At 44.6% G+C, this 12,199-nt stretch overlaps 1 protein-coding gene across 1 annotated transcript; it reads right to left on the reverse strand.

The window, feature by feature from the left end:
• Positions 1-3,211: 3,211 nt before the first annotated feature.
• SNIP1 (Smad nuclear interacting protein 1) lies at positions 3,212-11,481 on the reverse strand. Its single transcript, XM_005868615.2, has 5 exons — positions 11,222-11,481; positions 9,433-9,532; positions 7,883-8,490; positions 4,906-6,734; positions 3,212-3,359 (listed from the first exon to the last, which is right to left on the reverse strand). The coding sequence occupies exons 1-4, from the start codon at positions 11,395-11,397 to the stop codon at positions 6,470-6,472; spliced, it is 1,149 nt and encodes a 382-aa protein (XP_005868677.1). The 5' UTR covers positions 11,398-11,481; the 3' UTR covers positions 3,212-3,359; positions 4,906-6,469.
• Positions 11,482-12,199: the final 718 nt, after the last annotated feature.

Below are 12,199 nucleotides of genomic sequence, written 5' to 3' on the forward strand. Positions count from 1 at the left end.
GTGCGCCCCCAGTCTGGGGACCCGGCGGTGGGACTCTCTGGTCTGGGTACAGGCGACTCCGCCCCTGGTGGACGGTTTACCTTTACAGGCACCGCAAACAGCGTGAGGACACACCTGGAAGCCTTCGTATCCTCACCCTCCTTCGCACCTTAATCCTGCACCCTGGCCGGCCTCCGGGAGAGCTCGCAAATCCATTTGTTTTTGTGGGCCAACTCCCGCCCTAGCGTTAGCTATATTATTCCAACAGACTTGTTTCCACACTTAGCTGCATTTAGTCCATGGTCCACAGGGATGCCAGGATCATTTGATTTGGGGAAACAAACGTTGTGTCATGCCCCTGGCTTCCCATCGTCCTTTATAGAGACAAGTACTAAGAAATGTATGTATAGTTTTTCAAAAGAGCCAGAAGTACCTTGTTCAAAATCCTACCTCTACCACTGATACCTGTGCCACCTTGGGCAAGTAGCCAAATTTCACTTGTCTCAACTTCCTCATCTGTAAAACGGAGGTAGTAAATAATACAATTGCTGTGAGGAGTAAATCACTTCATGTCTGCCCCGGCTTGGCAAGTACTGTAATAACACTACCTAAGTGTTAGCTTTTAACATTAAGTCCAGTCTCCTTAACTTTGTCTTCACTTGGCCCCTGCTTACTTCTCCAGCCTCAGCTCTCTCCACTTTCCAGGGTTCTGCAAATTTCACTATCATGAATCTAGGTAGGATATTTTCCTCCCTCCCCCTCCACCTCCCTCCTTCTCCCCTCCCTTCCCCTCCCCTCCCTCCTTTCTTTCCTTCCTTCCTCCCTCCCTCCCTCCCTTCCATTGTTACTGGAAAGGGGGCCTGGCCCTGTGTGGGTCTGCCTAGGGCCAGCGGTAGTGTGTGTGATTCTTGACTTTGTGCAGGAAAGATTTCACAATGAGTTCAGGTGATTTTTAGACTACAGGGCCTTTTATTGTGTGTTTTTAAAAAAGAAAATTGTATCATTTGGGGGAAAATTTGGAAATAACTGGAGGGGAATTAAAAAGTCCCTCTAAAGAGTAATTTCACCTATTTCTGTCAGATACCTGAAGGCACTAATAGTACAAGGTCATCTTAAATGGAGTTCAAGGCTTGACGTTTCCTGAGCTCCCAGGCTACAAATACCTGGGAGGATTCTATTTCTGATGCACTCTTTTATTCTGAAAATTACAGCCCTTTGGCATGCCAGCTTTTCATAGGAAACATCTACTATACTACCCATTGTATGTGGGTTTTGACTTCTATCTCATGCAACCTAGAGTAAGGTCTGATTTGCTAGTATCAAATATGGTTTGCCTTTAGATCAAATGTGGTTTCAAAAATAACTTAGTCCCTCATTATCAGAATCCAGAAGTCACACTCACCCTCTTCTCCCTAACTGAACTTTAAGTGCTTCTAAAGCCTCATTAATTTACCACCTCAGGTATTTCCTAGTGCTAGTCTCTCCCCTAGAAATATGTATTCCTTTCTTTTCGAATCCCCACTGGCCTCTTTTGAGTAACTGCTCATTCTTCTGACTACTGAGGCTTTGTTGAATACTATTTCTCAGAGCTTCCGTAACTCCCAATGCTTCTTCTATCTAGCACTGTGTGTAGCTCCTGCGAGGGCCAGACCTTATGCATCTCATAACTATAAACGCAATATAGCCGAACCGGTTTGGCTCAGTGGATGGAGCGTTGGCCTGCGGACTGGGGGGTCCCGGGTTCGATTCCAGTTAGGGGCATGTACTTTGGTTGCGGGCACGTCCCCACTGGGGGGCGTGCAGGAGGCAGCTGATCGATCTCTCTCATCGATGTTTCTGGCTCTCTGTCCCTCTCCCTTCTTCTCTGTGGAAAATCAATAAAATATATTAAAAAAAATAAAAATAAAAAAAAAATAAACGCAATATAACCCTAGTCCGTTTGGCTCAGTGATTACAGCATCAGTCCAGGGACTTAAGGGTCTCGGGTTCAATTCTGGTCAAGGGCACGTACCTCGGTTGCAGGCTCGATTTTGGGAGGCAACCAATCAATGTGTCTCTCTCACACCAATGTTTCTCTCTCTCTCTTTTTTTTAAAAATATTTTTATTGATATCAGAGAGGAAGGGAGAGGGGGGGAGAGAGAGAGAGAGAAACATCAATGATGAGAGAGAATGATTGATCGGCTGCCTCCTGCACCCCCCCTACAGGGGATCGAGCCGGAAACCTGGGCATGTGCCCTGACTGGGAATCGAACCTTGACCTCCTGGTTCATAGGTCGATGCTCAACCACTGAGCCACACCGGCTGGGCCACTCTCTTAAAAAAAGGGGGGGTGGGGTGTAATATATCATAGTAGTTAAGAATGTGGCATCTGCAACCAGAGTGACTACGTCTGAATCCATCCTACCTACCACTGTAAACGTAACCTCTCTCTTCCCCAGTTTTCCAATCTGCAAAGTGGAACAACGAAAGAAGCCTGCCTCACAGGATTATGAAGAAATGAGTTAAAGTGTTAGTGTCCATGTAAAATGCTTAGAACTGTGCTCATGCATAGAAAGTGCTCCTAAGTGTTGGCCAGTTTTATTATTGAGGTCTCAGTTCATAGCACTTCTTAGGCACCCAATTATTGAATATTTGTCTATTTTTATTAATCAACATGATTTCCAAGCAGCTCTGGCTATGACTTGGTGCCGAGTGAGGATTTGCCTGAGCCACTCTTCCCCCGAAAATCCCACCCACTGTGATTTCCTTGAACCCTCTGTGAATAGGACAGCCTATTTCTCTCAGGTCTCCCCACTAAGCTCTGCTAGGGAGGTGAAAAGCAAGGGTCCAGAGGAAAGACCACTGAACCTGGACTGAGGTTCCTAGCTCTACAACTTGCTGTGGGCCTTCAGCTAAACAGCTAAATTTTATAGGATCCTTTCCACATCCTCACCCGTCCTGCTGTCCCCTGGACTGCTCGGTGTAAAACAATGCCCTCCTCCACTACTGGTTCAAAATTCACTTAGTCTCCAAGACATATCTTAAATGCCATCTCTTGCCCACGGTGCAGCCCGCCTCCATATTATTGCTCCCTGCTTGTAACTTACAGTTGTAAACCAAGTGCTAGCATAGCAAGCTTATGCAACTATTGCTTTAGTGAATTAAACTTTAGAATACATGTGAACAAATCAACTGTCATATAAAATTGTTTACCATTTAATAAATATACTGGAAACCACCCAAGAGACTGAATGAAGCTTTCAATTCCAAAGCTTTAATTTAAATCAAGTAGCCCTTTCAGTTCATATAAACTCACATGTCCAGGAACATTGTGGGCTCACAAGCAGGCACTGCTGGCATGGTGAGTGTGTCACCCTTTGATTAACGTCGTATCTTCTTTCTTCACATCCACAAATTTCCCCAAAGGGAAAGATGTTAAAAAATATTACCATTTGGGCAACATATTAAATGATAACTCAAAATATGTAAGTTCTAAGCCTTTTGAAGCCAAGCCATGTTGTATACTAATATACTCAATACAGTAACATAATTTTTAAAATTTTTCAGTTATCTGAGTTGATAGCTTTCACTTATCACCAGGATACAATAAAAGTATTTTAAAGTTACCGGCTACACCCGGCTGGCATGGCTCAATGGTTGAGTATCGAACTATGAACCAGGAAGTCACGGTTTGATTTCCAGTCAGGGCACATGCCTGGGTTGCGGGCTCAATCCCTAGTGGGTCAACCCCCAATGAGGGGCGTGCAGGAGGCAGCTGATCAATAATTCTCACTCATCATTGATGTTTCTCTTTTTCTCTCTCTCTCCCTTCCTCTCTGAAATCACTAAAAATATGTTTTAAAAACAATTACCAGCTGCACTTAATGAGCTGTCCTTGGTCAAGGTTAGAATGAGGGAATGAGAAGATGACTAGGAAAAGGTTTGATGGAGAAAATCTGAAGATCTTGTCCCATACCTCTGTAGAAATGTAGAACCACCGCAGAGGATTTGGGGAAGGGTCCCAGAAGCAAAGGGCTGTTTTACATATTACTTGATTTTGAAAATGATTTACAGACAAGCCAACCAGGGTGGAGAAAAGATAGGGAATAAGGAAGTTGCAAATAGCTTAGATCAGTGGTTCTCAACCTTCTGGCTCTTTAAATACAGTTCCTCATGTTGCGACCCAAGCATAAAATTATTTTCGTTGCTACTTCATAACTGTAATGTTGCTACTGATATGAATCGTAATGTAAATATCTGATATGCAGGATGGTCTTAGGCGACCCCTCTGAAAGGGTCGTCCGACCGCCATAGGGGTCACGACCCACAGGTTGAAAACCGCTGGCTTAGAAGAACATGAGTTTCTAAGCAATAAATGTACTAAAAAAGCAAGTTTTAGGATTATGTCAACTTCAAATGAGAAGCCTGCTGGTGATATCTGGTTCTGGAGATGGATAATGTCTTTCCTTTAACCCTCTTTCTTCAAAAAAAAAAAGGAGGGAGAGCACCTTCCTAGATATTTGACATGAAGAATCTCTTAATCCAGGAAGCAAAAGTTTACTCCACAATTGGGACCTCTTATTGAATATGTAGGCAAAAATGGTCACCACAGTGCCCATCAGGATGGCATCTGAAGCAAAGCCCAGGGCCTCCAGGAAGTAGTAGGAGTAGCACAAACTGAACAAGGAGGCCCGGAGGTGAGATGCCAGATTAGTGCCTAAATCCCTGAAAGACAAAATCATCAGTCTGGATCAACAGAATAATCCAAAAATCCATCACAGTAAAACACACCTTTTAGATATGCACATATGTAGTTTGTGATCTATGGCACATATAAAAATTAGAAAAACAGCCATTACAGTAGCCCATGTAGAACACAGTGGGGAAATGGTAATTGCTCTTACATGGTTATAGCTTCCCTTCATCTAACCTTTCATCTTACTAACCTTAAGTGTTCACTCTTCAAAGAGGATCTTTTCATTTCTTTTGAGTAAACATTAGTCAGCTGCTCCCCCGAGTACACATGGGTGAGACCTTAATGGAAAAACAATATAAAGACAATCTAATAGTATCGTAAGTTTCAACCCAAGAGGAATAGTTAGCAGCAGCAATGATTGAGTTGTATGATCTCTCCTTTCTCTCCATCCCACACCCATCACCACCTGAGGGTGAATTAGTGAGGGCAGGGATAAACTGGTAAAAGGCCCACTACATATAACCTGCCCCAACTCTATTCTGAGAAAGAAAACCCCTTAACTGCCAATACAGAAAGCACTGCTGCTTCAACAAGGACCAACACTCACTTGCCAAGATATGGGGCTATATTTACAAATTTTATTATTTTTTATCCCAAAAATACATATAAATGAAAACCTGCTCTTCAAATGCAGGGAGACTTTACCTATAATGTAGCATTACATTTACATCACAAAACATCCTCATATGAAAATCAGTTGCAGCTCTTTCATACACAATTAGATATATATTCACACTATATATATGTAAGTAGTTATGAATTATCTACTTACACAGATTCCTTTAGTGGAAAATTAGGAAATTCCCATGCTTTCCAGCCTTGGGAAGGTAAATACAACCTCTCTAGATGTTTTTAAAAAGATGAAACATGTAAACTACACAACCTCCTTTAGACATGTACACATGTTGCTAGAAGAAAGCAAGGACCCTGCCACATAAATAATAGTGTGTTTCTCAAAAGAGAAAGAGATAACATTTGAATAAAAATGCAAAGTTGAAGAACAGATAAGATGGTCAAAATTGTTATGTACACGCTCCATGGAGAAACGAGAATTCTCTCACAGGAAACAGATCCTCGATGCGTCTCAGCCTCTCGTGACATTAAACCGGCCCCCACTGGCAGTAGTCATGATCTTCCTGTACAGTCAAATGCTTAAGCAGGCTCTTAAAGCATCTGTTTAAGTCCAACAGTCAATAATGAGGTCATGTGGTAAATTCCCATCCCCCCCCCCCCAAAAAAAGAAGTGCAAAATCAACTTCTGTGACTCAAGAGCTCAACCAGGTCAAAGCTTTGGTATATACAGGAGGCTGTTTTGGTGATAACCAAAGCTTAGAAAGATTCTGTTAAGGGATTTGCCCCAGGAACAAAGACAAAACAAACCCAGTCCACACAGCCTATAAATAAAGTAACTGTACAAAGAGAACAAGCCACAATTCCCCTTTAGACAAGGGTTTATAGTTTCCGAGGCAGCAGTTCTGAAAGCACCAACTAAAGCCACAATGCTTCTACGAGAACACAATGTGTTGGTGAGACTGTTCTGAAAACATATGCCCACAGGCAAGTGGCTAATGTGCCACAGAAAAAAGTTCAAACACAAGTCAGTTTTCTTACATTATAACATAAGCTGGTCAGCAACCGAAGAGAGACTTAAGGCAATAAGAGGCATTACAAAGAGCGCCACGGTGCTCGAGTCAATCACAAAGCCTTCGCAGAAAGGAAAGGTCTCTCAAGAGTTTGGGTTGTTTATTAGTTTGCTAGCTGTCAGATACTTCTTCCTCCTCCTCTTCATCCTCATCTTCTTTCCTGTCTACTTCAGAGGTGTCAGAGGACTCATGCAGCAGAACATACTCTCTGCTGCTGAACCCAAATTTAAGTACATCTTTTTCCTTCAGTTCGTAGTATCTCTGTGGCTCAATGCGCTTGTTATTCAAGAATGTTCCATTGCCTGAACCAAGGTCAATGATGTGGGGCTTCACCCTGCGGCCAACTGTCCCATCAGCACGGGTGTATTCCACAAGCCTGGAAGAGATAAGAGAGAGAAGCCTCAGGGGGGTGAGGGTAGGTAGAGGAGGATATGGGGGAGATAATGGTGATGGAAGCCTTGACATAGGGTGGTGAATACACACTACAATATATAGATGATGTATTATAGAACTGCACACCTGAAACCTATAATTTTATTAACCAGTCACCCCAATAAGTTCAATATAAAAAAGAAAAAAAGAGAGAAAACTGTGGACCAAATCTTGCCTCAGATCATCCAGCTTTTTGTTAACACAGCCTAGATGTGGTAAATACCTGGCTTCAATACAGCTCAAGTTCAAACTAAGAAACAAGGAGAAGACATGACCTTAAATCTAGAAATTAGGAGCAAGTTAAATAATACTTCGTAAAAAGGTGAGACCTGGTACTTGGTGGATAGGAAATTCATGGTAGATCAAAAGCTTAAAATGCAGCCCCTGCCGGGTAACTTAGTTGGTTAGAGCATTGTCCTGATATGTGAAGGTCATGGGTTCCATCCCCAATCAGGTTGCACATAAGAATTAACCAATGAATGCATAAATAAATGGAACAACAAATCAATGTTTCTCTCTCCCTTTCGCTCTCTAAAATCAATCAATAAATTTGCCATAATTAAGAAAATTTTGGGGGTTGTTTATAACTTCAAAGTTAAGGGCACAAGATTTGAGCCAGAGTTCTATTATGGGGACCACTTAGGCAAGTCACTTGGCTTTGCTGAATGTTAGTCTTCTCACTGTCAGATGGGGACATTAGTACCTATGCTATCCACCTAACAGGATTGATGGGAGGATCAAACAATAGCAGATGTATTGTGCAAACTGTCAAGATACAGATACAGCCAACATATTCTCAATTATATTTCCATTTAACAACCCTGTGAGGTAGGTAGAAACTGAGGCCCAGAGAGTGGCTTGTCCCAGGTCAAACACCTGGCAAGTGGGAGTGGCAGGATTCCCAACACCAAGTTCAATGCTCTTATATAAATATAAGTAACTATTTAAAGGGTAATTAGATTAATACTCCTTAAGACGAATATTAGATATAAGGGGTACGGATTCTTTTGCATATACATGCACACAAAATTTAGTAATCCTGAGACACTAGCTTCTGCTCACACTTGACTTTCTTTCTGCAAATGCACTTACCTATACTGAAAGACCGCGTGCTGCTTTGAACAAGAGGGATGATCGATTGGAATGTCTGCAATACGGCGGTGTCGCCCCAGGAGGTAAGCGCTTTGTCGATGAATGTACATGATCGGAAGCACCTCATCATTTTTAAATGGGTAGAGACGCCACCGTTTTTTAGGGATACGTGCTTCGGGGGGCTCGCTATATTTAATGACTACACCTCGGAAGGTGTTCGTGTCCTCAAGAAGTGCCCCAGAAAGTTCAAAGCTTGGCTTTTCCTTGACGGGCACCTCTTTGTTTTTGTTGTTGCCACCAGGTGGAGGAACCAACTCCTGAGACTCATTACCGCTGGTACTGACTTCATTCTTTTGGCGATGCTCCCGCCTTCGGGCATTATAAAACTCCCGCTCTGCTTCCTGAGCCGGCAGGTTCTGAAGGTCTCGATCACGATCACGCCCCTGAGCCGGCCCACTCCCAGGTCTCTCATTAGATGTTCTCCTCTGGTGGGAGTGGCCCCTGTGCCTGCCTCGGTCACTATTCCTCGCTCGCCTGTGCTCCTGTTCTGATGCTTCCCGGTGCTGCCGATCTTCCCGTTCTCTCCGGGGTGGATGATCTTCACGCTCCTGAAATTTGAGCAGACTCAGTAAATTCAAGGCAGTCCAAAATCTATGAACAAGCTGCATTCAAAAAGTCATTTGTGATGTGGACTTTGGCATTCAAGAGCAAAATGCCGCCCAGCCAGCCTGGCTCAGTGGTTGAGCTTCCGCTATGAACTACGAGGTCATGGTTCAATTCCCAGTCAGGGCATATATGCCCAGGTTGCAGACTCAATCCCCAGCCGATCAATGATTCTCATCATTGATGTTTCTATCTCCCTTCCTCTCTGAAATCAATAAAAATATATATATATTTTAAAAGCAAAATGCCCCACAGAAATAAGGTTATCAGTGGTGGTTATGTTTCCATGCAAGGCCACACTGACTGTGTATCCCATGCTGTTGCCCAATTATAGCTCTAACAGTGCCAGCCCATGTTCAGAGCTCTAGAAACAGGAGTGCCTGCAGGCAAACTTAAAAGGGATCATATACAGAAAATAGAACTAACAAAGAGAGCTAACTAGTCACAAACAGGATAAATGTGTTTAGAAAAAGCTAGCTTTCTCCTATGCCAACAGTTTAAAAATGTCTCATTTCAACAGTAACAAAAATTACTCAATACCCAGGAATACACTTAAGAAATATGTAAGATCTGCCCAGGATCAATTGGTTGAAGCAGCATCCCCTGCACCGGAAGATCCCATTTGATTCCCAGTCAGGGCATATTTTTATGTCTTGACTATATAGAGGTCACCATTGCAAGAAACAAGGTAAAGAGTATACGCCTATATTAGTTTTACAACTACAGGCATATACTCTCTTTCATTCAACAAAAAAGCAGGTAAAAAAGTCACCCAGTTTTGAGAAAATCCCATGGCAGATGCAGGTGAATACATGCACAAGACTTTAGCGATGGTGGTAACAGGCTCTAGATTCAGACCCAGCACCAGAACATCTCAATCCACTTACCTGCTTCACTTTGACTGTCGAGTGGTGAGGACTTCGGCTTCTGTTACTCCGAGGAGACTTGCTTCTTCTCCCTGAGGACTTTTTCTTTTTGGCTGGGGATCTGTTAAGAGAATGGCACACACAGGATTTTATCTCCATTTCCCTCCCCCATGTAAATTACCTTCAAATATCAGGTTTGTGAAGGTCTCTGCTTTTCACACTACAGGAGTCAGGAGCTTCACCTTCCTAGCCCACAGTCTCCCCTGAGTTCCAGACCCACAGACATAACTGCCTACCAAACCTTCTCACACTTAGATAACATAACTCTTGATTCCCGACCCCTCAAAACGTTTCCTCTCTCAGTCTCTGCCATGTCAGTGGCACCACCAACCACCCTGCTCAAGCCAAAAACCTAGAAGTCATCCTTGACCCCTTTTCCCCTCCCCCACAGCGTCCACACCCCTCCCCCACAGTCACATTCAATCCATCAGCAAGTCCTCTGCCGTCTCCTCCCTCTCCTACCTCATTCCAACCACTCTCCTTGATCACCACACTGGATTTTTTTCTATTCCTAAGACAATCACAATTGTCCGGGCCAGGTAGCTCAGGTGGTTAGCGTGTCATCCAAATACACCACGGCTGCAGGTCCCATCCCAGCCAGGACACATACAAAAGTCAACCACTGTATGCATAAATAAGTGGAACAAAAATCGATGTTTCTCCCTCTCTCTCCCTTCCTCCCTCTCTAAACCAATCAATAAAAATAAATAAGCCCTAACTGGCTTGGCTCAGTGGATAGAGCGTTGGCCTGTGGACTGAAGGGTCCCAGGTAGGATTCCAAACAAGGGCAAGTACCTTGGCTGAGGGCACATCCCCAGTGGCGGGTGTGCAGGAGGCAGCTGATCCGACGTTTCTCTCTCATCGATGTTTCTATCCCTCTCCCTTCCTCTCTGTAAAAAAATCAGTAAAATATGTTTAAATAAATAAATAAATAAATAAAATAAAAAATAAGACAATCACAACTGATTCCATTACAGGTTCTTTGCACACATTGTTTCCCCTGCCTGGGTCTTATCATTCAGGTCTCAGCTCAACTGGCACCTTTTCAAAGCAGCCTTCTCCCACTTCCCTCCAATCTGTCACGTTAAATGTTTTAACCTACTCGTAATACTTGTTACTAACAAACTATTTTCTTTATTTGCTAGTTATTTTGTCTCAGGGTCAGAGGACATCAATTCAAGAGGGTAATGTCCATCTATCTTTCATTTTATTTTTGGGAGAGAGAGGGAGGAAGAGGAGGAGAGAGACATTGATTTGTTGTTCCACGTACTTATACCATCCACTGGTTGGTTCTTGCTTGTGCCCTGACCCGGGATCCAGCGGAACCACACGAGGCTCTCACCGTTCAGCCCTGGTACCCGGGGCAGTCTTCAGCACATAACAGGTACTCAGTAAAACTATGTGGAACGAATAAATGAACGCGCCTAGCAAGACAACGCTGGGCGCTCCATGTGGAAACCTTTGGGGGCAGATCATTAGAAAGACACCGCCCACACTCCATTCGCAGGCAGATGGGGAAAACCTTTCGTTTCAACTTAAAATGATCCTTGCTGGCCGCTAAGTGCTGGGCACACAGACCCGAAGAGGTGGGATCCTGTCCACTAGGCCCTTCACGCGCAGCGACAACGCTAGTGACAAATCAACAATAACACCAGCACCGCCGGTACTTGGACCGGTACGGCCAGCCCTGCGCTCCGCATTCAAAGTGTGTTTCTAACGCCGCCTGCCCGCCCCGCGGCTTCCCACTCACCGGCTACGTCTCTGCGCTCGGTTCCCGCGGTGACCAGGGCTGCCCGGCTCGCCGGACGTCTCGGCCTCGGGGCTGAGGCGCTCTTGCTTCACCACCACCGTCGCCGTCGCCACCGCGTCCTCGTCCCGGTGCCTGCGCCGGCTCCCCCGCTCCCGCTCACTCTTCACCTCTTTCATGATGCGATATCCGCGGAGCGCAGGGGAAACTCAGCCGTTGCACTCCCCTCGTAGACAGGAAATGACGTGCCAGACCCCGGGACTTCCGCTCTTGGAGTACACGCTCTCCCAGAAACCCTCGCGATGCAGAGGTTAAACACGTGACGACTCTGTTGTGGGCGGGGCCGTCAGGACGCAGCTCGGGTGGCGGGAGTTTCAAGTTTCAAAAACCAACTCCTGGGAAAAAGCTATGCTCCAAGCTGTTGCCGCGTCATTAGTCCTTCCTAAACCCCGAGACAACCGAAAAGCTCAGCAGTCGGGCATTTAGCCAACGGATGGATGTTATATCGCCATTTGCAGATGTACTATGCAAACTTATCTACAAACTCTATTATGACAAAAACAAAACAAAACCCAGACGTTAAGCGAAAGAAACAGGATACAAAGTTGTGCGCAAACTGTGCTTACATTTATGTTTGGAAATGCGAAGGCAAGAAGGGAGTAAATGCAATCATAGATAGTATACCGTGGGCAAACCATTAGTATTTCTCCAACTGTTACGTTGTCTCTTCACCACTTAATTAAAGACAATTGATTTTTTAAAACCTGGGAACTCCAGATGTCTTCCTCTATGATTCCCGCTTTGCAGATGACAAAATCGGGAGTCAGAGAAGGTGATCTGCCACCTCACTCAAATTGCGAGCTACGCGTGGCACAGGAACGCGAGCCCGTTTTCCCTACTTCCAAGAGCAGAGGAGCGACCCGATGAGCAGGAAGCCTGCCGGCCGAGCTAAGCAAGGAAGAACCTTACCCGGAAGCTGCG

Source organism: Myotis brandtii, unplaced genomic scaffold (genome assembly GCF_000412655.1).
Source record: "Myotis brandtii unplaced genomic scaffold, ASM41265v1 scaffold274, whole genome shotgun sequence".
In the NCBI taxonomy this organism is placed as follows: Eukaryota; Metazoa; Chordata; class Mammalia; order Chiroptera; family Vespertilionidae; genus Myotis; species Myotis brandtii.

Excerpts from the sequence above, each read along its gene's own strand:
- SNIP1 (XM_005868615.2), bottom strand. The coding sequence starts at position 11,397 with ATGAAAGAGGTGAAGAGTGAGCGGGAGCGGGGGAGCCGGCGCAGGCAC. Across the intron at positions 8,491-9,432 it reads CGACAGTCAAAGTGAAGCAG|GAGCGTGAAGATCATCCACC; the intron begins GTAAGTGGATTG and ends CTCAAATTTCAG. Across the intron at positions 6,735-7,882 it reads CACGCGGTCTTTCAGTATAG|GCTTGTGGAATACACCCGTG; the intron begins GTAAGTGCATTT and ends TATCTCTTCCAG.